General features: G+C 38.6%; 1 protein-coding gene across 8 annotated transcripts in view; it reads left to right on the top strand.

Annotated features, from left to right (window-relative positions):
• Positions 1 to 26548, top strand: part of FAM172A (family with sequence similarity 172 member A) — a 368850-nt gene that overhangs the window by 38521 nt on the left and 303781 nt on the right. For 6 of the 8 annotated variants that reach the window (XM_050943914.1, XM_050943920.1, XM_050943917.1 and 3 more), the window contains exons 2-4: positions 4055 to 4178; positions 8331 to 8432; positions 12730 to 12830. In XM_050943914.1, coding sequence (XP_050799871.1) covers positions 4073 to 4178; positions 8331 to 8432; positions 12730 to 12830 — 309 coding nt within the window. In that variant the 5' untranslated portion in view covers positions 4055 to 4072. Of the gene's footprint in view, positions 1 to 2988; positions 3028 to 4054; positions 4179 to 4803; positions 4911 to 8330; positions 8433 to 12729; positions 12831 to 26548 lie in introns of those variants that run through there. The other 2 variants (XM_050943915.1, XM_050943921.1) reach the window with 2 other exon arrangements.

Raw genomic sequence — 26548 nt, 5'->3', positions numbered from 1 at the left:
GGCTAGGTAAATCGACCTAAGATGTGCTGACTTCAGCTACGCTATTTGTGTAGCTGAAGTTGCGTATCTTAGGTCAACTCCACCCCCTCCCCCCAGTGTAGACCTAGCCCTAGTAGATGAACCCAGTCTGAACCTGTAGGAGCAAAGTACCCGGAATCCTGTCTTTCACCTAACTTTTGCATATGGCACTACCCTTAGTGTTGGCTTTACATTGATTTACCTGACTTGTTTTTTAATTTAAAATATTCACTCCATGTTCAAAGATGACAAATTTTATTTGTTTTCTTGACTAGTAACAATCCTTTAGGGACTTAACACAATTACAAGTTGTAGATAAATAACCTGTGTTAAAATATGATTACATATCGTTGTGTAGGTGAGGTCTGGGAGAACAGAGAACTAGACATCACAAGCTACGCTGTCTAAAGTTTCTTTGAAATGTGTTGTCACATTGATCAGGTGTTTTGGTTTCTACCACCTCTTAGATGTTCATTAAAATGATTTTTTTCCAAATGCCGTAATGATATTTACATATAGTGTGGTGTGACCATTGCTTTGCTACAAATGCGCATATTAATGAATGACAGGAATTTACGTTCAGTGAACTCTCGCTTAGTAGTCTGTTTTGCAACACTTGCAAATAACAAGACCAGATTTTCTGACTGTTAATTTAGGCATTTCCTCCTTGACATTATTTTGGTTGGGTAAGATATGTTCCAGGAAAATAAAAGAATTCTCTACCTAGTTTTATTACTGTTTAAGCATCTTTTATGAGTGCAGCATGATTTTTATCTAGTAAAAATGTAAGTTTGTTAGCGAATACAGCTTTTTTTAGTTTTGTGTAGATTAATCATGTTGAAATGTGTCAGAATTGGAGAAGTGCAGAATCTGAGTTGGGATCCTGGAGAAAAGATGAGGTGAGTTGTGGGATCCTTAAGTTTTAGAGGCACTAGAAGTGTGCTGCCACTGCATGGTAGTATAGTTTGAGCAGTCTTATGTGTGAGAACAAAGAAGAATGTTCTCCCATAGGTCATACTTGCTTAATGAATTACTGGACCTAATATCAGTTTTTAGAATTCATGTACTCTTTAGCTGACAAATAAGAACCTTTGAAATTGTTGCATGTGATTCTCCCCCCCTTCCCCCCACTTTAAACCAGAAGATATAAGAAAACGTTATCTTGATACTACTTTTTCTCTAAGATCATGAGTGCATGATATCCATAGGGTACATCCACACTACCCGCTGGATCGGCGGGTAGCGATCAATCTATTGGAGATCGCTATATCGCGTATTGTCTAGACACGATAAATCGATCCCCGAACGCGCTCCCGTCACTCCGGAACTCCACCGGGGTGAGAGGTGGAAGTGGAGTTGACGGGGGAGCTGCGGCTGTTGATCCCGCGCTGTGAGGACGAGAGTTAAGTCTAAATAAGATTCATTGACTTCAGCTACGCCATTCCAGTAGCTGAAGTTGTATATCTTGCATCGACCCCCCTTTCCCCACCCCCCATTGCAGACCAGGTCATAGTATTCTATATCTGCTAAAACAGAACATATGTCAGCTTTTATGCTATTTAAATAAAATTAAACCCTTAACCTTCCAACATTAGTTTGCTTATTAAATGTCCCTGTTAACTAGTTAGTATCACAGTGTCCTACCAAAACTGAAAGGAAATTATCTTGGGGTTCCTACTTATAGATGTAAGTCTTAGGGAGTTAGGAGTATATCAAGCTTCATCCTATTAGTCTTTGGAGGGAAAATTAAGAAACCTGTATTGGAAATTGTTCCAAATTGCTACAAAAATGTGGTTCATGCAAACACAGCCATGATATGATGTATTGTGGAGAAGGATAAATTAAATGGATGGTGATTGAAATTTGTAACCAAGAATCCAAAAAGCTGAAGAGAAGAGGGGATGGAAGGGGTTCAATGCTCCCACAGTCCTTTATTTAAAAAAATAAAGCTGAGTTGCTACGTTGGTATTCTCCCTAGTGTCAAATTCATGTGGATGGGAAAAAGGTCACAGAGTTGAGTGTTTGAGGTCCTCTACTAAAAATGGAAAAATATAGTTATCTTTTGCTGCTAATGATCTCTCATGCTAAATAAATATAAGAATACTGCATGATTGGACACTGATTTTTTTATAATTTCTAGATACTGAGTAAACAGGGCACAAAAGAAATATTCCTGTGTTCTTTGTTTTGAAATGGTGACTTAGTAAAGATTACACATGTTGTTTATAGTTTTATTAATACATAGTGGATTCTCTGGGATTGCAGAAGGCAAGAAGATATTATAATTGCTTTGTGTAGTTCACAGAAAAAAATTGCAGAAAGAGATGTTTTGAATATACCTTAAACTCTAACCATTTCTTGCAAACCCATATTTAAACAGTAGTGGTTTTCAAGAGCTACGAAATATGTCCAATTCACATCAGTAAAACCCTTCTGCCACTTTATTCTCTGTAACCCAATCCCCATCAGAAAATTAATGCCAAATAAACAATGTCAAGTGCACATATTAATGTATTTTTTCACACAACGCACAGTCAACCTGTGGAACTCCTTGCCAGAGGATGTTGTGAAGGCCAAGACTATAACAGGGTTCAAAAAAGAACTAAATAAGTTCATGGAGGATAGGTCCATCAGTGGCTATTAGGCAGGATGAAGAGGGATGGTGTCTGTAGCTTCTGTTTGCCAGAAGCTGGGAATGGACGACTGGGGATAGATCACTTGCTGATTACCTGTTCTATTCGTTCCCTCTGGGGCACCTGGCACTGGCCACTGTCAGAAGACAGGATACTAGGGTAGATGGACCTTTGGTCTGAGCCAGTAGGGTCATTCTTACGTTCAAATATATATATCAAATATATCAAACTACTTGTTGGCTGCATTTTTCAATAGTGTTTACTTTTTGTCATGCAGATGTATAATTCTCCATTTTTATTAGGAAAACTAAATTGAGAATTTATGATCTTGATTTAGGTATACCAGCTGTGCCACAACAAGGAAAACAACTTGGAGGTAAAAATGTAATAGAATAAGTACGAGAGCAATAGACAGTGCCAAGAGTAACACTGCTTAGGTTACAACTACATTGTGATGAGTGATGTACTAAGCAGCTTTTTAAGTCTGCATGAGGATACTCAGAAAAATTAATCTGATTTAACTAAGGCTGTGAATTTAAAGTGGATTGGTTAAACCACTTTAAACCCCTATGTGAACAGTCCTATTCCAAATTAAAGTGGCCTTAATTTGGTTTATCTTAATTCACATCGGATTCAGAATTCACTGAAATCTGGCCATTTAAATTATAAGAGCATCTACATAGAGGTTTAATGCAGTTTAACTAATCCGCTTTAAATTCACACCATTAGTTAATTTGGATTAATTTTTCTGAGTGCTGTTGTGTCTTAAACTAGGTTGCTGTAATGTAACTCTAGTAACTGTACGTAAATTTAGCAAAACCTAATCCTATGTGGGTATACTAAGGAAAATAAATTGTAACTGCAGTTTAATGTGGAATAATCTAATTGGATTGGGGGTTACTGTTGTTCCTTTATGCTTTTAGTTTATATCTTCCATTTCTTACTTTGATCCTCAATAATTACGAAGCATATGCAATTTGGAAGAGCAGCAGGTTCACACTTCTAACCTTCTATTGAAATGGCTGTAACAGAATATCAATTAGATTCTAATGAACTAATCTTTACCATTATTGCTGTGAAATGGAATTCTTCACCAATCATTGCAGGGGGGCTTACGAAGGGACCACACTATTTTTCTTAATTTTTTATGAGGTTGTTATATTTTAAGTATAATATTGCTGTTAGCGGATTAATAAATGCATTAGTGGTTTCTCAAGGCAAGTGTAAAAATCAACCCTAACTTTATCTTTGTGAATAGTATTTTAAATTTTCTTTCTAGCAGAAAACTCTTGTTTTTGAAATCATTTATATATAATTATATTTTAATGGTATGCATAATAACGTGATATCTACTAAGCAGAGATCAATGAACTGGCGAGTTCCTAACTTTGATTGTTTTTTAGCTCATCCTGTGAAGATTGATGTCCTCTTCCTTCATCACTTTAATTTTGTTGACAATTTGGATAAACATGGCACAGCTCCAGCAAGGAGGCCCAGATGAAAAAGAAAAAACGACTGCACTGAAAGGTATAAACTTCTTTGGTTTCTTTTTGTATTTATACCTGTGTGTGTGTGTGTGTGTATGTATGTGTATGTATAGCTATAAATTATTTCAGAGACATTTATTTAAAAGTAAGGAAAGGGAAATAGAAATAGAATTGCTTTGTTGTAGCTGTGGTTTAGGGTCCTGGGAATTACTAAAATGGATTAGGCTGGTGGTCCATCTACTGCAGTATCCAGTCTCTAACAGTGTCCAGTATCAGTTGCTTCAGATGAAGGCACAAGAAAACTGAACTTAGTGGTCAGTAATGGAATAACCTGTTTATAAGTTTGTTTGCAGAAATTATCCTTCGAGAAGACAATTCATGCGATTTAGGTGTTCTTATTTTTCAAAGCCACTAGGGAGAAATATTATGTCAACTTTATGCTACAGATGTTTTATTGCTGAATAACTTTTTACAGTATTAAAAACCTCTTTAACTACACAGTGTTAGGAAATATATTTATCAGGCACTAATCCAAGTGAACCAACTGTACAATTATAGACTCGTGTGTATTTCAACAAAACAAATAACAGTAGGAATAGGATCTAAATGGTTTAATAGATAAAATACTTTTTGTTCAGGGATAATTAACTGTAGTCCTCTTCTAGATAGTATTTTTCGAGTCTGGAAGTACATAGGATAGATTAGTCCCACAACTCATCTGACAAAAAGACTGGATTTCTGGAGATTTGACATAATTTCTGTTGCACTGGAGGTAAGCACACATTGCAAGTTCTTGCATTATACCATTATTATCTACAAAGGAAATAAAAGTACATTTTGAAACACCGATGTTAAAATTGGATGTCTACAAATGCATTGACAGAAATTTACCTTTTGTGAAATGATTATTGTAGAGTACACACTTCTATTATAAACCTGTGCTTTTGAGACCTTTCAGTAAAACTATGTTCTCTTGCTGTTGCTCAGTATAAAGGTGCATTTTTGAGGAAAGGTTTGGTGAAATTCCATTTTGTCATTTATCAGAGATGATAGTATTTTTGACAGTTTAAAAATTTTACAGGTAATTTATTTTCTCCACTCAGAAAACTAAAAGTTGTCTTCAGACTTATCATTGACTTAATCTTAATTAAAGTGATGTGTCTTGGAATATTCCAAATGATGAAGTTATCAGTGTTAGAAAGTTGTATACTTCACATGATTTCGTGAATAGATATTAAGTCTTAGACTATCTCCAGCTGGTCATCAAACTTAAACTCTAGTGAACCAACATGGAGATGAGTTCCAGAGTCAAGGCCCTCTGCCTAGAATGATTAACCAGAGCTCCCAAAAGCTCACATCTAAGGACAGTAAACAGTATAACTTGCTTTTCTTAGTTATGTCAAGAGGGTACCTAGGAAGAGAGCAGTCATCTAGGTAGCAAGAACCCAGGCCAAGTGGGGCTTTGTAGATTACTACTTTGAATTGCCCTTTCCACCAGTAGGAAACCAGTCCTGAATATGGAACAAATTTAATGTGCTCCCTGTGGCCCACACTGTTAAGAAGTGGGCTGTGCTTTTCTGCACTTACTGAAACATCTGTGTAGTCTTCTTGGAGCTACCCTCCAAGCAGAGCAAATTACAGAAGGGTGAGAATTGTCATGGAGTTCAATTTTGAGAGAAATGGACACTCCTTTCTAGCAGGGATGTCGATAAATTGCAGTTAACTCACATGATTAACTCAAAAAAATTAATTGCGATTTAAAAAAATTAATCACAATTAATCACACTGTTAAACAATGGATTACTAATTGAAATTTATTAAATATTTTTTCATGTTTTTCTGCATTTTTGAATTGATTTCTATCTACAGAGAATACAAAGTGTACAGTGCTCACTTTATTTTTTTATTACAAATATTTGCACTGTAAAAATAAAAAATAGTATTTTTCAATTCACCTCATACAAGTTCTGTAGAGCAATCTCCTTATTGTGAATCTGTAACTTACAAATGTAGATTTTTTTTTTTACTACATGACTGCATTCAAAAACAAAACAATGTTAAACTTTAGAGCTTACAAGTCCACTCAGTCCTACTACTTGTTCAGCCAATCACTAAGACAAACAAGTTTGCTTATGTTTGTGGGAGATAATGGTGCCCGCTACTTATTTTACAATGTCACCTGAAAGTGAGAACAGGCATTTGCATGGCACTTTTATAGCTGGCATTGCAAGGTAGTTACATGCCAGATATGTTAAACATTCGTATGTACCTTCATGCTTTGGTCACCATTCCAGAGGACACATTTCCATGCTGATGATGCTCATTTAAAAAAAAATACGCTAATTAAATTTGTGACTGAACTCCTTAGGAAGAGAATTGTATGTCTCCTGTTCTGTTTTACCCGCATTCTGCCATATATTTCATGTTATAGCAGTTTTGGATGATGACCCAGCACGTTTTTTTAAAGAACAGTTTCACAGCAGATTTGACAAAATGCAAAGAGGGTACCAATGTGGGATTTCTAAAAACAGCTACAGCACTCGACTCAAAGGTTAAGAATCTGAAGTGTTGTCCAAAATCTGGGAGGGATGAGGTGTGAAGCATGGTTTCAGAAGTCTTAGAAGAGCAGCACTCAGACACGGAAACTATAGAACCCTAACCATCAAAAAAGAAACTCAACCTTCTGCTGGTAGCATCTGACTCAAATGCTGAAAATTAACATGTGTCGGGCCGCTTTGCTTTGGATCATTATCGAGCAGTACCTGCCATCAGCATGGATGCATGTCCTTTGGAATGGTGGTTGAAGCCTAAAAGGATATATGAATCTTTAGCACATCTGGCACATAAATTTCTTGCGACGCCAGCTACAACAGTGTCATGCGAATGTTTTTTCTCCCTTTCAGGTGACATGGTAAAAAGGAAGTGGGCCGCATTATCTCCTGCAAATTATAATCAAACTTGTTTGTCTGAGTGATTGGCTGAAGTAGGACTGATTAGCCATGTAGGCTCGAAACTTTCATATTGTTTTATTTTTGAATGCAGTTATTTTTTGTACATAATTCTACATTTGTAAATTTAACTTTCATGATTGAACTACAGTACTTGTATTAAGTGAATTGAAAAATACTGTTTCTTTTGTTGTTTACTAATATTTGTAATATACTTCCTATGCTGCATTGTAATAGAAATCAATATATTTGAAAATGTAGAAAATATCCAAAAGTATTTAAATAAATTGTATTCTATTATTTAACAGTGCAATTTATCACGTCATTAATCGCTATTACTTTTTTTCATCGCTTGACAGCCCTACTTCCTAGCCAAGTACAGTTGGCTCTCTTGGACATTGCTGTCTTGGACACTGCTGCAACTGGTGCTGTAAAAGCAGAGAAGGATTTTTAAAAAACAAAACAAAAACCATCCTTCTTTGACCAAGGACCTCTTCTCCTTCCTCTCCAACCTTTCCGCGGTATAAGGGGCAGAAAGAACTCATGCCAAATTTTTTAGACACTTTAGTTTACTTTAATCTCCCACCTCAACTGAGCTAAAAGAAACTCCTTTGAGACTGTATTACCCAGATCTGGGGTAGAAGAGAGATAGAGATGAATTGTTGGCATGCGGTTTCCAAAAACTTTTCGCAGTCTTCTCTAATGGTCTTACAGTTACTCATGGCTCGTCTTCACTACCAAGGAGATTGACGCTGTTGCAATCAATGCAGTGGGTGTCAATTTAGTGGTTCTAGTGAAGACCCGCTAAATCGGTGATAGAGTGCTCTCTGGTCGACTCCAGTACTCCAGCTCCCCGAGAAGAGTAAGGTAAGTTGACCAGAGAGTGTCTCCCATCGATGCAGCACAGTGAAGATACCTGGGTAAGTCGACCTAAGCTTTGTCAACTCCAGCTATGTTATTCAAGTAACTGCAGTAGCGTAACTTAGGTTGACTTACCTCGGTAGTGAAGATAAGCCCTCAGATATCACAGTCTGTGTAAAGAGTCATTGAACCTGGTGGAACCCCACAAGATGTCCTTTGGGAGTGGATAAAAAATTGTCTAACCTTACTCAGTGGGATCTCTCAGAAAGAGAGAACTAGACATAATTAATTATACTCACCCTATCAAAGCATTAAATAAAACATTTTTGTCAATATGCTTGTTAAAATAAACCAGGCATACAATGCTGTGTTTTTCTTTTTAGATTTATTGTCTAGAATAGACTTGGATGAACTGATGAAAAAAGATGAGCCACCACTTGAGTTTCCCGATACACTTGAAGGATTTGAGTATGCCTTTAATGAAAGTAAGTAGAATGTACTTTGTAAAGATTCTACTTAGAAATTGTATAATATTAATAGATTATTAGAAAATGGATTATACCTTGTAAAGCCTTGCTAGAATTTCATAGTTTTCTGTTAAGTTAAGTTTTATCCTTAAATATAACTATTGCGCTGTCTGGAGTGACTCATGACCACGAGTGCCTACCTCAGAGCAGACTGTCAGAAACAGGGCAAACATCTCAAACTGGTGGTGTGTTCTATAATTAGATTTTACCAAGACAGTAACAAATATGAACTCCTGGATCACTGTCACAGTTATACCATGGAATCACAGATAGACAGAGTCTAAGGGGACTGTCTTGTCACCGAGACAAACTGGACTTAGTGATAAATAGTCACACCAAAAAACATACTACATTCAGGTTGCTTCCAGTCCCAGGAGACCAGTCACTTGTCACAGGTCAGTTGGTACCCTAGATCTTGTACCAAAGCCAACGCTTGTAGCCAATCCTGTAATAAACTACGTGACATTAACTAGGAAAAATAAATTAGAGCGTTATTTGCAAGTTAAAGCAAGCAAACATACACACAAGTGAGTTACCATCTAAATCCTAAGAGTGACATAGTTGTTGTGATCAAAGTGTCTTTCAGGGGAGACTCAGGAGGCAACCCCTGGGGATCTCTGTCTTCAGTTTAGAATCTCTGGCCCTTCAGCGTTCAAACAGCCAAAAAGATGCAGTTTCTTCATGTCAGGGATTTTTATTTATTTCCCCCAGAGCTCAGGATGATGGGAGAAGTTCACATCCACGTCCCCTCTTCATGCGTGTGGAGGCAGCAATAAACAAAGTCATTTCCACAATGAGTCCACAATGGTTCTGGAAGCTATGGGCCTTATTCTGTTGGGTGGGATATAACACCTCCTGTGGCAAAGTAGTATTTCACACTTGGTAATAGGTTTCAGAGTGGTAAGCGTGTTAGTCTGTATCAGCAAAAAGAATGAGGAGTACTTGTGGCACCTTAGAGACTTAACAAATTTATTTGAGCATAAGCTTTCACAGGCTAAAGCGCACTTCATCACATGCATGCAGTGGAAAATACAGTAGGAAGGTGTGTGTATGTGTGTGTATATATACACATACACAGAGAACATGGAAAATATGGGTGTTGCCATACCAACTCTGAGATTAAGGTGGGCTATTATCAGCAGGAGAAAAAAAACTTTTGTAGTGATAATCAGGATGTTTCTCTCCTGACTGTTCAGGTTTACCATTTCAGAGCAAACACTTTTACAGTTAGACCATAACATTTAAATATTACCTTATAACATGGGATATAGATATTATAAGTGAGATTTAATGCATGCAGCAACATACAAGCAAAACCAACATACAGGTGACCTGATCTGGTTTCCAGCTATGACGATGTCAGTTCTTAGTTAATGCCTGCAGCCTGGGCAAGAGCTTGCATCTAGCCTGCCAGTGTCACAATAATGCTCTTGGAAATCTAGCTAAGTAATGTCAAATTTTGTAGAATTGTCAAACAGTCCTTGGTCCAACACGCTGTTCCATCATTTAGATTTGTACAATATATACATAAATAGATTGTTCCAACTTCCTTTCTTTCATTATGAAATATTTGATACAAAAATTTCTAAAGCTATTTATTTTTGACATTTAAAATTAAATTGATGTCCCTACCACTAGTGATATTTTACTTACAGACTCAATTCACTCATTGATGGAGACAACTGCTACTATATTATTAATAATTTAGGTAGCAATTTATGCATTTGAGTTAAACTTGAATATTCCATTTCTGCTGGTGGGAAAAGAGTTCTTCAGAAGGGCATTCTCTGGGAAAACAGGATAAATCTCTGAATTAGCAATGGAATGCTGTCTTTTACTATAGGTCACAAGTTTGAATCCAGGCTACATTAGTAGAGACCACAAGTTACCACCATCTATTTGGTGAAGTATGTTAAATAAGTTGATGGTTTTTATAATTGTCTAATATCTACATTATAAAATCCATCATCACAGTTGGTACCCATATGATCAATCTCAGATGAGAAATGAAGGTTGAATAGGCATGGAGGCTAAAAAAAAAAATCAGATTCCCAGAAGGGGTCCCTACAAAATTGTTTGAAACCCGTAGTAGGGCAGACTGGGAAGTTTACACTCCTACTGCCATGCAGTGCCTTTTCTGTGAATAGAGAACTTTCATTTCTAATGTTTTTTTACACTTTCCACGTTTAAGGAGGAAAAAAAAAGCTTTCCTTTAAATGATAGTCATTTATGCAACACTTAGCTTTTTAATATCCTGATGGCTTTCAAAGGAAGGTACTTAGAGACTAAAAGTGTCATGAAAGTGATGCTCATTCTTTGATTGGAGGGGTTAACTCTGTCACTTTTCAGTTTTTTTTGTTTTTTTTTAAAGATACGTACAGCCTCTACTATTGTCTGTTGGCTTTACTGACTTCAGAGTTAATGGTGCACATGTGGTTTCTAAAAGGAGAGGGGCTGAAATCTGGATGGTGGAGGATGATGGTTTAGAATTATATTATTAAAAGTTCCATCACTAATGTGATAGCCTGAGTGACTTCCGTAGGGAGTAACAAACCCTATAGCATATGCTTCTAGTTAGGGTATTGCCAAAGAGGGATATGTTTTGCTCTGATATTTATATGTACTATAGTGCATTTTTTTGTCATCGTCTGTATGTTTCTATTTGTGAAGGAGAAGTAAGTAAGCGGTTTTATTTTCTGCTTTGTAGAATTTGAGAAGATGGAGGTTCCAAACATTTTAGGAATACTTGAAAATAAACTGCAGTTCTTATTAGATATTTGCTGTGATTCCTTAGGAAGATCAGAACTTCATCCGTAACCTGCTTTAAAACAAGCTATACTGAATAGTAACTAGCTAAGAAGCAACAACTGAGCCTAGAAATTTAAAAAGTGTAGAAGTCTTAGAGTATGGTGGTGATTCCATGGAGAGAGGGATATTGGGACCTGAGATGTTGGATATGAACTTGGGAAGGAACATTTCCCTGGAGGTTAGTAATTGGAAAAATATAGTGAAACTAAGGTAATGGCAGAGCTAAGAAAGTCAAACCTCTTCTTTTATTAAATTAGCAGGTTTATAAGCAGGTTTATAAACACTGAAGACAACAGAAAGCTCTCAAATATTTTGTTTGCCACTTCAGGAGTTTTCAAAACTATCTTCTTTTAAATAAAGAATTCTGTGCATGAAAATGTTATCAAAGCTTAGAATTCACAAGGAGATATCAGCTGAGTTAATGTCTTTGTCTTCATGTTGCGGAGGAGGAAAAAGTCTGCTAATAAACCATACTTCTATCCTTCAGATAGTTCAACATTTTAGGATAATATGCTTAGATATTGTTGTTTTTAGTCATTTCTCGTGTTAAACTCAACTCTGTACCACTCTTTGTGACCATAACATTTTATGTGTTTTATTTTGGCTAATAAGTTGAAATATAACTGGTAAAATATCTGATATACTTCTCCCTCCCCCAGTCTTTGTGGGATGCCATTTTATTCCTCAGTCATCTCCATCTAATCCCTTCCTTCATCTGTAGCTGAATGTGCTACTGTTCTTCAGCTATGAAGCTAAGAGATTGTAATGTTGCTCTCCAAAAAAAATTGCTGTGGTGTGCACATTCTTCTTTGACACGCTGCTCATTTTTCTACTATTAGCTCAAGGTGCAAAAGTTCCAAGGTGTGTGCTGAACTGAAGTCCGCCCGCTTCATTGCATTGGGGTGCTAAGGCATTTGACTTGTAACTGAAACTGTTTTAGAGATTAAGAGCTTAATTTTCAACAATTCTTTTCCTTTTTGCTTTGCAATGTGCCACTCATGCTTTTTGTATGTGCAATTTAATTGAGTACAAATGATTAATAGTTGGTATATAATTACCTGGTTGGTTAGCTAACAGTCTGTTTTGTACCATTCAGCTGCTAGTTCTTCATTTTGGGGCATACTTTTAGGGACACAAATATTAGCTATATAACAAGTTGCTAGGCTGAAATTTGGGCTTAAAGCTCAATATGTCACCGTTCGGGCTTCCCTTGATTCAAAGGTGAATGTGAACTAGAAGTGAATGTGATGGTGGTCTTGCTGCGGTCCATTTGATTTAAGTGCCCTACATTGTAATTGAGGGAGAAAGAATAATGTGGTATATGAATGAAAGCGGTTCTGCTTTCAGATGAACATTGTCTTTTGCTTTCAACAGTGAATTGTTACCTCTGCTTTTAAGACTCTCTTAAAATGTGTATTTAAAACTAATATTATTGTTTCTTTTATAGAGGGGCAATTAAGGCATATAAAAACTGGGGAGCCATTTGTTTTTAACTACCGTGAAGATTTGCACAGATGGAACCAAAAACGCTATGAAGCTCTTGGAGAGGTATATGTTGTGTGTGTGTGTGTGTGTGTGTGTACACTGTGTGCTGTAGTTTTCTTCTATGTATTAAAATATAGGTAAAAATGAAATTATTTTAATTGCTACTTGTTCTTTAAAAAAAGTTCTGCATTTTAATGCTCTAACAGTAATTTAAATTATTTACTGTATTATTTATAGTGTTGCAGTTTAAGTCCTGGACTACATCTTTTGACCCTCTCTTGTGTTTAAAGTAGAATATAGTTTGGATGGTACAAACAGAAAAGAGATAAGGTGGGTGAAAGTCTTTCTTTCATCAACAGAAGCTGGCCCAGTAAAAGATATTATGTCAGCCACCTTGTGTCTCTAATATCTGGGACCAACGCAGCTACAACACTGCAAACGAACAGAAAAGAGTATTTTTCATATCTTATGGTAGCTTTTTTTAAAAAAATACATAATTTCTCCACCTTTCCTCTCCACCAGCCAAAGCATAGGTACTAAACTCTTGTGACATCATTTTCCATAGGAAGGGACATATTAGCTGAATCTGCTGATTTCTCTTCTTGTCTTCAGCTGGTAGAGAAAGCGATCGGACTTGCTAAAATAAATGTTTGGATTTGACCATTTTTGTTTTGGCAAATGTTTTTTCCAAATCTTTTACTTTCTGTCAGGATAGTTTGGAATAGGATGCTTCAATGTTATTTTCTTTCCCTTTGCTTACTGAAGTATTCTATAGAGATGTGGTCAATTTGCTCTGGAGTGTATAATATCTCTTTCAGTTGTGCAAGCAAGTGGCCTTCCAGTTTGTGTGTCCTACTTCTTATGCATGGGAAGCTGTAGAATTGAGTTGACATGAAAGGATACGTCTGGCCACAGGGGCTGTAATAACATGCATGTCTGGGTCTGTACTGCTCTACCTTGATTGTTCCTGCCCAATAGCAGAGAGCAGTTTGAGCACAGTGACCTGTCAGTACGTTGGTCCTGCTATAGTCAGTGGCTTTTGGAGACCTTTTCTGAAAAGGAATTCTTTGATGCACAAATTGGTACTACTTTCACAGAGACTTTGTCTATTGTTGTCCATCCTTGAGAGGGACTATGGCGCTATCAACAAAAAACCTGTGATCAACCTTTGCCTCCGTTCCTCATTCATTGGCCATTTTGCCTAACTGTGGGATCAGGCCCATTTTTTGAAATGCTTTTGGTCTTCATTTCCTCTTTCTGTAAACTTAACTCAAATTACTGAGGGATGTATTTGATTGTGAACGTATTTAGATAATATTTTGTCTTTTTGAAATTTCCTTTCTGTTCAAGTGTAACCAAATTAAAATATTAAGCACAACAGCCCACAACCAACTGTGCCAAGATAAATAGTGTAAGTTATCTTGAACTGGTTTCTGTGACTGCATAATGAGAAATGTTCTTAAATGTATCAGTTTTTTGTAATTCTCTGCTGCTTGTGATGGTGCCAAGGGTATATTTATTAAGACTGAACATATATATAATTATAGGGTGTTTTCTAATTATAACAGGATTTTTGTATATTCTGAGAAATTTTGTAGCTATTGACTAAGCGGGCTCAAGCACAGGGTAGAGAGCTATAGTCACAGAACTGATTGTCTGCTCCTGTACCTGATTGATTGGATAGCATAGACAATACTCCACTTCCTCTGACTGAGCCATGGTAGAATGAATGGAGTGTGATCTGAGGAGCTAAATACAGTCAAAGTAGAGATTGCTGGGTGTAGCAGTTGGGACAAGTCTAGACAATGTGCAGAAAGGAAGGATGCCCTTCCAATAGAAACTGAGGAATGGAGAGGAAGGGGAAGAGGATACAGGAGTTAAAAAGGATATGTATACACACACACCCACCCCTCAAATATACATAGCATTTGTTTTATGTGACATAAATAGTGCACCATCATGCAAGAAAAAACACCTAATTTATGTGGCAGAGAAAAGTAAATTACAGAAAACCTACATCAGAAAATTTCTGTGGGATTACCTAAATAATATGTATGAAAAATTTGGTTACACTACCACCTCCCTTTACTGAGATAGCATAAAATAAATGAAGAGTGGCGGAATATTTTTCTGAATTTAGTTAATATGTGAAGAATATGCCATGGATCTACAAAGAATGTAGAATTTTTCATCATGATATAGAAGAATGTTCATCACTTATGAATAGCCTAGCCTTGAGTGGAAAACAGAATCAATCCTTTGAAGTGTTAAAATCATCCTTGTATTACATAATCATGTGATACAATTCCATATTTTTAAAATTGTCTTGATTTTAATTTTGCATTCTAGTACAGTGCTTCTCAAAGTCGGTCCACCGCTTGTGCAGGGAAAGCCCCTGGCGTTCTGGGCCGGTTTGTTTACCTGCCGTGTCCAAAGGCCATCAGCTTTTCAACCAGTTATGAACTGCAAGAAAATGCCAACCATACTGGTTAACGATAAAGATAGATTTAAGTGATAATTGAAAGCATAACAAGTCAGATTTGGTCAAATGAAATAAAAGCAAAAAGCATTCTAAGCTCATCTTAACACTTCCAGTGTTCTTACAAACTTAGATACTTCTCACCACAGGCTGGCTGCTCTTCAGCCAGGCTCTCCCCTTTGATCAGTGGTTCAGTTGCGTGGTGGTGGTGGTGGTGTCTGTAGATGTAAGTGGAAGAGAGAGAGCATGGCAAAATATCTCTCCCTTTTATCATGTCCTTTCTTTCCTCTTGGCTTTGCCACCCCTCCCTTTCAGAGCCAGGTCAGCATTACCTCATCTCAGTCCGAGAAGTGGGTGACTCCCTCGAGGATCTAACAGATTATTTTGTTGCTGCCTAAGCCAGTGTCCATTGTTCCTGTGAGGCTAGGCTTGGTTTGTCCCATCCATGCCCTGACTAGGTGTGAACTGCATCCCTGTTCTTGGAGAGTTTTTGCATGGGCTTGCTTTAAGCCATGAAGATACCTTTTCAGCCTCATAAATATACATGAAATTATAACCTATAACATTACTGTAATGATTACTATAATATCACTATAACAACCATGCTCAGTGCATTATGAGCCTTCTGAAGACACCCAGCATGACAAACTTGGATACTGCACAATCATTTTATAAAGATGAATGTGGAGGTGCTAGGTGTTCCTCCGAGGTAGAGAGCGTCATACTAGGACACTCTCCAGCAATGTGGAAGACCTATGTTCAAATCCCTTCTGCACATCAGGCAGATGGGGGAATTAAAACCACATCTCCCACATTCCAGCTGAGTGTCCTAACCACTGGGCTGAAAGTTTCAAGGAAGGGGCAATGGGACCAGCACCATTCCCACCTCCTCTTCCTCTGGTCATTTTGTGAATGGAATCTCAGTCCTGGGGGCAGGGGAGGGGAGGGGAAATGGGGCTAAAACTACTCTCTGAATTTGTGTCAAAATCATGATTGGTTTTGTAGGACTGAAAAATGGATTTTCAGCAAATAAACTATTATAGGGAAAATCCTGTTCAGCCCCTGGGAGCCCAAGGATGAGCATGCTCTGTGGATGGAGCATATGCAGGTCAGGTGGCAGAGTTTGTGAGGGGATGGAGATTGTTCAGTGAAAAGAATTTAAGTTGCCAAGCTCTAACAAGTCTCTACTTAGTATATGTGAATTGCATTTTTTTTTCTCTGAGAGCTCAAAACTTAGCCAAATGTGGGTGAATTTTCACAGAGACAGTAAAAGCGCATCTCTGACACAAAAGAAGTCCTTTGCCAAATTTCAACTCCTGGCCTGAGACGTGGTGGTGCTAGAGTTTCTCAGTGAGACAGTTTTCTGAAATTTTTTAACATGTCCACAACAATGTGTTTTTTCCTAACCTCATTTTTAGATGTGACTGAACTGTTTTAGTTGAAATATAAATTCATTCTAAGGCAGACACGTGACATGGCTAATTTCATCCCAAATAGCAAAAGTTTGGCAAAATTACACGTAGCTGAAAATGGAGTGTTATAATGGAAAATGGAGGACGACCCTAACTATAGGCTGTATTCCCTGCGCCACCCCAATAAAACATTTCTTTGCAATGGGATTCCTTTTTTCTTCCCCTGAAATCAAAAGCCTTGGTTTCAAACAAATGGCTTAAAAAATCAGCAAGTGTTTTAATTTTTAATAGTCTGTTTACCGTGAACTTTGTTTTTTGGTGAGTAAAGAAGGTGGAGAGACAATTAGTCATTTTTTGGTCTAACAGCTATTAGAAGAATGAAGACCTCTAAATAGTACCTAAGAAAAGTTATATTTAAATATAAATGCTTGTCTTAGCTGTGTGCAGTATTCATTTGCATATGTTAAATCCACTTTTGAAAATCTGATGTTTGGAAAGACTTCTACTGAAGAGATTATGTCAGATGTGCATCAGTGAATCCTTCTAGTTTGTAGGCAGCAATTGCCGGTAGGTTTATCATAGTGACATGACAGTACGCAGGGTTCAGAGATAGTTTCATAATTATTGTTAGCACGTTTCTTGAAAGAAGTGATGAGCGTCTCATAAAACCCATATGGGAGTATGTTACATTGTTGATAAATGTGTTTTTACATTTTTTAAATTGAAAAACAGTGAAAAACAGAAAAGATACAATAAGGCAGATGGTTGTTTATATAACTACTGGCAAGTTGCTGTGATTTGAAGAATGTTATAGTTAAAAAAGGGGGGGGAATGGGGAGGAGTGTTTCAATGGGTTAGTCGTCAGTTTCTTAAAATAAAAGCTTTAGAAACTTTATCTCAATCAGAATCTGATCCACTCTCGCCATCCTAGGTCTTACATCCTAGGCTGACATTGAGTATGTCAACACTTAGCAGACTTTTGCACATACCATTTTCATGCAGTTGGAAGACTTGAGGATAAAAATCGAGTGTGAAGTCTTCAACTGTTTAATAGCATTGTCATGATAGATTTGATTACCATGTAATCTCTTTCAGCCTTTAGTTTTCTTTTCTTTTTAGGTTTTTCTCTTTTGAAATAAAAACTTCTATATAAATATACTTTTACCCTGGATTTTTATTGCTTCTAATAAAAAACCAGATATTTATTGCACAGCAAAATAAGTTTTATTTGCCATATTCATTGTTCACATTGCCTTACAATGAATAGAGCATCTAATACCAGAAACATCAGTGTGCACAGAGGAGAAAAAAGAAGTGAGGATATAAAGTCTGTCCACTATTTGTGGGAGAAGAGGTAAACAAACAAGCTGCTTTTCTATTAGATATATGGAAAGTAAAAAAATTATAAAAGAGCAGTTCTTAAACAGAACACAGATCAACATAGTGTGGTGGTGAAAACAAACTGATTTCATTTTCACTGGATGGTTCCATTTCAATGATTCCATTCCAGTATGTGTGTGTTTAGTGTTCTTTTTCCATCAAGAATCGTCAGAAGTTTTTGTGTAGAGGATACCTCCCACTGCAGAAAAATGTCATATTATTTTACCTGGAGTTTTCTAGAAAAAGGATGGATGTGGAGAACCCCTTCGTCAATAAAATATTTTAAAATCCATTTATATTTATTATTATTCTCCTTTGAGTTGCAGAATTCAGGAAAAATTAGTGAAATGTTGTTTACATTTTTAATTCCTTTACTAGATTTTCTCCCTGTTCCTAGAAGCAATAAGATTAACCAATACAGTACCTTTAGCAGCTGACTTCTTTTTTCAGGTTTCTGGGAACATCTTGAGATACACAGTAACCTTTGATGTTCCAGACTTGACAGAATAGGAATTTTGTTTTATACAAGATCTACCAGCTGTGCAGAATCTTTCCTATGGGGATCTTGATATTAGCGCTTTCTTGGTTCAGGCATGTTGTTCTATATGCTGATCCTCCCACTGGAGGATTGCCTTTCTGTTTTACCAGTCTAATTTACTGGTTAATGTTAATGGTGGAGAGTTTAAGTAGCAAAGTTTATTCTTTATTATCAGGAATCTGGAACTTGCTTTGTACAGTGGATCATATTCCTGTGCATTTCACAATTTGTTCACAGCTGAGGAATTTACAGTAGAATTAATTCCTTGATTTAGAATTATGCATCAGAATCTTAACTTTTCATTTAAAAAGACAGACAATTCTATTCCTTTTTATTGTGAAGATAATCTTCCAAAAATAAATCATTGTACTGTTGTATTCCTGACTCTGCAATCAGCCTGACGCAGTTTTCAGAAGTGGGAACTGCTCCATTCATATCAGTGGGATGTTAACACACAAACTCAGTGACAATTAAATGTCAACATCAGCTACTTTGGTGCTGGTCCTTGAAGCAGAAATACACAGTTAATATGCTGCTGTTATTGGATATGGTAGTGAATATTGGGGAAGTGGAACAGGTGGACACTGTCACAGGTTGGTTAGATTGAAAACAAAGTTCAAACCCACCTACCTCTACCCAAATAATTGTTTAAGTTCCCTTTCTGCCTTCTGCAAGTGGGAAGGAAAGAAGTAGAAAAGCATCTCTTCCCTGGGGCCAAAAGCATCAACTGCTTCCTGCTTGCCAAAACTCCAAACTTACCTGTCTAGAAGCCAAAAGCTTTAGCTTGTTTTAACCTAGTTGCCAAAACCTCCAGCTTTCCTCTGACAACTTCTGCAGTGCAGTTACACATTGTCAATGTGTATTTCTCAGGCACATGGTAAAATAAAATGTGTTATTTATATTGATAAATTCAGTGGAAACTGCTGATAACATTATTGATTTTTACTTTTAATTTAATTAACGGATGCTGCTATAGAATGTCCAGCCTGCCTTACTAACGAGGGCCTTTGAAAAACAGTATTTAGGTTCAGCTACAGTTTATGGAGGTCTTGATTATATCTTTATCTCTGGTCTGATTTAATCTGATGTAGTTATACTCACCTAATCCTCCCCTCACCCCTGGCCCTGGGTAGGCAGGGCTATGTCAGCAGGAGATCTCCCATCGACAAGTAGTGCCTCTCGGGGAGGTGGATTAACTACTCTGACAGGAGACCTCTCTACTGTTTGCTCACCCACGCATTAATCACTTACTCTGGGTTAATTAATAAACAAAAATGATTTTATTAAGTATAAAAAGTAGGATTTAAGTGGTTTCAAGTAATAACAGACAGAACAAAGTAAGTCACCAAGCAAAATAAATCAAAAACACATATATCTAAGCCTAATACATTAAGAAACTGATTACAGGTAATATCTCACTCTAGGAGATATTCCAATAAGCTTCTTTCACAGACTAGAGTCCTTTGTCTGGGCCCAATCCTTTCCCCTAGTACAGTCTTTGTTAGTTCCAGCAGACGTCTCAGGAGGTAAGCAGGGCCTTTCTCCGACTGTCCCCCTTCATCCTGCTTCACCTTCTTTTATAGCTTTGGTGCAAGGCGGGAATCTTTTGTCCCTCTTTCTAAATGGAAAAATACCAGATTTAAGATGGATTCCAGGATCATGTGACATGATCACATGTCCTGTGAGACCCCAGCCTCCATTCTTCCTTGGCTGGCCCACACATACACAGAGCCATTTACAGTAAATTGATTCTGAAGCACCTTTAATGGCTTCCACTTAATATGTTTACATCAGTAATACACGTTTATATCTTATTTTTCTAACTCCAGACATAGAAATAATACATGCAAATAGGATGAATAAACTCAGTAGATTATAAGCTTTGCATAAAGCATATTCCAGTTACATCATATTCATATTCATAAGCATATTTTCATAAAACATATGGAGTACAACCTCGCAGCTGGTTCTTAAAGTGCTGTAGAAGCCAGTTGCTCCTGCACATCCATGTAAACGACTATGTGATCTGTTACTGTTGTTTTCACCAATGTTCCCTCCTCTCTTTTTTAGTTTAGTGTTAGAGTTGGGTTTCTTGATATACTGTTGGTAATGAGTAGTGTAATAACCTTTTTGAGACAGAAAAGAAATTTTTCTCACATCAGTGGATCAGCCATGGGGAGGTTTGGGAACTTTTGCTTTCCTCAGAGCAGCCTGGAGGTCTGGTAGATAGGGTTCCTTTTATGTTAGTGGTGTAAAGTTTGATTGTGAGTCTGTCTTACATCAACAGAGAAAGGAAAACATTTTAAAAAATAAGTAAATGTCATAGTAAAAACAGAAAAGTTGGCACAAACTCAGGGTAGGTATAATTCCTAATATTACTTTTAAACTTGTATTTTTGAAAATTTACTGAATTTCAATTTGGAGTCCTTTCAACTTCTGCCATGGTTTCCAGCAGCACATATGGCTTGTCACTTTACTCTTTTATTCCAGTAAAGTGGCACATTTTTCTTTCTGAGACGAAGTTTGACAGTTCTAGAAACTTGTTAGCTGGTCATAGTCAACACCAAGGTAATCTAAGGTTGGTCACAAAGACCTAGTAGGTTTTTAAAAGTGTTAAACCTTCTCTGCGCTAGTGTTTAAAGATGTTTCTTAAAATGTTAGCTAGACACATTTATAAAGTTGATTTATTTTCCTTGTCTAGACATGCCCTTAGTGTCCCAGTCATTGACCCAATAAACTGTAATACTGGTGACTAAAGCAAAGATGGCAAATTTTGAATGTGAAAAGGTCAGAGTGCTGAATTCAAGGAGTCTCCTTATAACTGGAATTCTTGCCAGTAATTCTTTTCACATTAGCCCCTAATTCCAGCCCCCACTTGCTGAAGGAAGGCCTTCCCTTTCCCCCGTTGGGACCAGTTGTATCCAGACCGCTTCTGTGTCATTGCCATTTTTAGGATGGAGACGTTGAGCCTGTCATTCCCAGCTACTGACCTCATCTTGCCTCTGGTTTTGACTGGATAGGTTCAGGGAGAGACTTTTGCAAAGGGTTTTCTATTGGGTTATTGGAAGGAGGGAGGTTTTGCTTAGATTTATTCCCAACACATTGAATGCTACCATTTCACTGTCAGTATTAGCAAGGGGTGTGGTGATTGCCCAGAAACTGAGTAAATGAATACTAGATAGATCAGTGATTTGATACTGTGATGATGATTGTTAGAGAAAAACCTAAGATTGGATGTTGTGTCTGAAACAGAGAACAGAACATCACTTTAGTAAAAAACCTCTAAGTGGGTACCACTTACGTTAGTGCTTGGACCAATAATATAGTATTTAATATTTTAGCATAACAGTTGGCGAATCCCACCAATCACATAGCAACCTCATAGGAGAACTGACCTAAACAGCAGAATGACTCTAAAAAATTACTAATGTCGGCTTCCTACACAGAGTTAAGATTTAATATTAATATATGTATAGTATACTTAGCTGTCTCCCAATTTTATATTTTTCTCTATCTGGTAGAAGCAAATCTGTAAAAACAACAAATGAAACTGTGATGGTAGCAAATTAAATATCAATTCACAGGTCAACAAAGAAAATGCTGGACTTGTTGATGCTGACCTGAATGCATATGTGAGATTAATAATATCTAATGCTGGTGCACTACATAGCCTTGATATGACAACATTTTGAATGTTGTGTGTAGTTCTGGTTACAGCAATTTAGAGGATGAAAAACAAGGAAAATACAAAGTGAAGTAAAAGTAAGATAAAGATTGGAGTCCAAGACTTGCCCAAGTCTCTTTTTCCTAGTCTGTACAGAGGTGCAACATATTCATAAGCTACACCTATCTGTTTCTGGACTCAGGTCCAAGCATATGGTTATGCCAGAGCTCCCTTACCATCCATATCTCAACCCCAGAAACATAGGTTTCAAGACATGTCTGGGGAAAGAACGTTAGCAGACCTGAGGGGTGTGAGTATAAATATGCCTCGGGTGGTGGGCATGGCCTCTCACCCATGACAGTGTGTAGCATGGATGGGGCTAAAGGGCGTGTTCTGTGTCCTGAGTTCAGGAGTCCTCCAGCCCTGTTCCCACAATGTACTGAACCTTTTTCTGTCTGACTGTGTGCAAATCTATGAAGTTTTCTGTCCTCCCTTCTTGCCTGTAGTAATGAGCTGCCCTGGAACAGTTTTCTGCTGCACTCTTTTCACCACTACATGTGGACATGTAGAGAGCAACCACCTATTCAGCCGAGCACAGCTGGGTTCTCATAAATGTGTGGTCAGAGTTCAGTGTCCTCCACAACTTGTCCAGCAGTACTGGGACCTTACATCTATACTGCTCCTAGTCCAAAAGCAGTAGTGAAGTCATGGCCATTCAGTCACACCACCAGCAATTTCTTGTGCCTCTGTGTCATAGGGCATCACTGAATCCGTCACCATCCCACTCACTTGCCTTTGGCTTGTGAAAAAGGTTTGAGTCAATCCACCCAGGGTTTTCACCTGTCGTGAACTGCAGTGCAGACAAATTTGTTGCAGGAGCGGAACCACATTGTTGGTCACTTGCTCCACGTCTTCCACCAAGTTTGGGCAGGAGAGAGCAGTGAGAAGAAACTGCCATTGCCAAATCTGTGAAGATGTCAGCAGTACCACCAGCACGTAGCAAAGAGGAAGGATCCTACAATGCTTCCAGAAGCCTGGAATACCACCGCTGATGTGCTAGCTGTAACCTTGCATGCAAATAAATGTGATATGCAAGCGGGTATATCCAGCTACAGAGCATGTACTTGCACAGCATATGAAGACATTTGGCCATCTGGGCTCTCCTCTCCCCCGCCCCCGGCCTGGAGTGGGGAGCTCAGGCAGCATCTAGGAGTCGGGAGCCCAGGGGCAGCTGAGCTCGAACTGGAGCTCCCCACCCAGACTGGAGTGACAGCCCAAGCTGTGAGCATCCAACAACTAATGTAAGTAATGTGGTGTCTACACAGACTCTGTGTCACCTAACTACACTGAGGGTACGTCTACACTACAGGATAATTCCGATTTTACATAAACCGGTTTTATAAAACAGATTGTATAAAGTCGATTGCACGAGGCCACACTAGGCACGTTAATTCGGCGGTATGCGTCCATGATCCGAGGCTCGCATCGATTTCCGGAGCTTTGCACTGTGGGTAGCTAGTCCGTAGCTTTCCCATAGTTCCCGCAGTCTCCCCCGCCCTTTGGAATTCTGGGTTGAGAGCCCAGTGGCTGATGGGGCAAAAATCATTGTCGCGGGTGGTTCTGGGTAAATGTTGTCAGTCATTCCTTTGGGAAAGCAACGGCAGACTATCATTTCGCGCCCTTTTTCCCTGGATTGTCCTGGCAGACGCCATAGCATGGCAACCATGGAGCCTGTTCAGCTTTTTTTTTTTTTACAGTCACCGTATGTGTACTGGATGCCACGGACAGAGGCGATACTCCAGCACTACACAGCAGCATTCGTTTGCTTTTGCATGATAGCAGAGATGGTTACCAGTCGTTCTGTACCGTCTGCTGCCAGTGTAATTTGGCAATGAGATGACAGTTATCTGTCCTTCTGTGCTGTCTGCTGCTATCACGGGTGCCCCTGGCTGAGGTCGGCTGGGGGCGCAAAAGCAAATCTGGGAATGACTCCCCGAGTCAATCCCTCCTTTATGGTTTCTAAAAATAGAGTCAGTCCTGCCTAGAATATGGGGCAAATGTACTAGAGAAGCAGTGTATCAGAGCACAGCTGCTCCGTGTCAGATCCCGCAGAAATGATGAGCTACATGCCATTCACGGGGGTGCCCCTGCAACAACCCCACCCATTGCTTCCCTCCTCCCCCAACCTACCTGGGCTACCGTGGCAGTGTCCCCCCCATTTGTGTCATGATGTTATAAAGAATGCAGGAATAAGAAACAGTGACTTGTTAGTGAGATAAAATGAGGGGGAGGCAGCCTCCCTGTGCTATGACAGTCCAGGCAGGACGTTAAGCGGTGCGGGGGAGAGGAGCCCAGCATCCCGCTGCTATGGTAGTCCAGGCAGTACAGAATCTTTTCTTTACACCAGAAAGGGAGGGGGCTGATGGAGCTCAGCCCCTAGTGGCTATGATGAAGACCAGGAATCATTCCTATTTTTACCCAGGCGCCTCTGAGACCAGCTAGGGGTATTCAGCAGTTATCAAGCATGTACTGTCTGCCACTAGGGAGGGGAGAGGAGCAGATACTGCTCTTCACTGCTGCAGCATCGCGTCTGCCAGCAGCATGCAGTAGACATAGGGTGACATTGAAAGAAGTCAAGAAACGATTTCTTTCCCTTTTCTTTCATGTCGGGGGGGAGGAGTAAATTGACGAGCTATTCCCTGAACCACGCCGGACAATGTGTTTGAACCTACAGGCGTTGGGAGCTCAGCCAAGAATGCAAATACTTTTTGGAGACTGCTGGGAACTGTGGGATAGCTGGAGTCCTCAGTACCCCCTCCCTCCCTTCATGAGCGTCCATTTGAGTCTCTGGCTTCCTGTTACTCTTGTCACACAGCACTGTGTAGCCTGTAGATTTTTTTTTCAAACGCTTTGGCATTTCGTCTTCTGTAACAAAGCTCTGATAGATAAGTTTTGTTTCCCTATACAGCGCTCAGATCTAGTATCTCCTGTACGGCCCATGCTGGAGCTCTTTTTGCATTTGGGACTGCATTGCCACCCGTGCTGATCAGAGCTCCACGCTGGGCAAACAGGAAATCAAAATCAAAATTTCGCGGGGCTTTTCCTGTTTACCTGGCCACTGCATCTGAGTTGAGATTGCTGTCCAGAGCGGTCACAGTGGTGCACTGTGGAATACCGCCCGGAGGCCAATACTGTCGATTTGCGGCCACACTAACCCTAATCCGATATGGTAATACCAATTTTAGCGCTACTCTTCTCATCGGGGAGGAGTACAGAAACCGATTTAAAGAGCCCTTTATATTGATATAAAGGGCCTCGTAGTGTGGATGGGTACAGCATTAAATCGGTTTAACGCTGCTAAAATCGGTTTAAACGTGTAGTGTAGACCAGGCCTGACATAAACCCTACGCTTCTCTTGGAGGTGGAATTATTATGTTGGTGTAATAGGGCACTTACATTGACAGAAGCAAGTCTGTAGTGTGGACAATGACATAACTAGGTTGACATAGGGCAGCTTATGTTGACCTAACTCTGTAGCGTAGACCAGGCCTGAGAGGAATTCAGCCAGTAAGACTGCTGGAATATGTGTTGAGAGAGATCTTTGCTTTGACTCCACTTACTTGTTAAATTAGACATTCATTGCGTTTTACTTTTATTTTCTTGTAACCAATTCTGACTATTATGCCTCACTACTTGTAACTACTTAAAATCTGTCTTTCTGTAGTTAATTTGTTTTTATCTAAACCAATGTGTTTTGGGAAACTCCATTTGAGATTACAGGATTGGTACATTTCATGGGCTTTACTACTCCAAATTTTGGTGCTGCAAAAACTTTCAAGTTGTTTCTAGGCAAAGGCCCTTTATGCTATGTGAGTCTCTCTTTTTCTCTATCTTCCATTTTTTTCCTCCTCACTGTTGCTAATGCTGATGTTATATTTGTTTGTTTCATATGGCAGCCAGTGCATGTAAATGCTCTCTAATCGCTTTCTTTTAACACTTTCGCTCAAACACAAAAAGTTGGTCTGATAGCGTTGGCCAAGCATGCAGTTCTAGCACAAATGCATTAATTTGCACCCAAGTATGTTGTTCACACACACCAAAATCTATTTTTCATGTGAATAAAATTGCCTATTTTAATATTTTTATTAAGAAATATAAACCCTAGTGCTTCAGAGCAGAACTACTAAGGGCAGGGAGGAAATTTCTCTCATGGGGAAATTATTCCATAGTTGTTCAGTAAGAGATTTCTTGCCACTTCCTCTGAAACATCTGGCACTGGCCATCAGTAGACAAGGTACTGGACTATAT

Source organism: Gopherus flavomarginatus, chromosome 3, assembly GCF_025201925.1.
Source record: "Gopherus flavomarginatus isolate rGopFla2 chromosome 3, rGopFla2.mat.asm, whole genome shotgun sequence".
In the NCBI taxonomy this organism is placed as follows: Eukaryota; Metazoa; Chordata; order Testudines; family Testudinidae; genus Gopherus; species Gopherus flavomarginatus.
The sequence above is the reverse complement of the archived record's forward strand: the minus strand, read 5'-3'. Positions and strand labels throughout refer to the sequence as shown.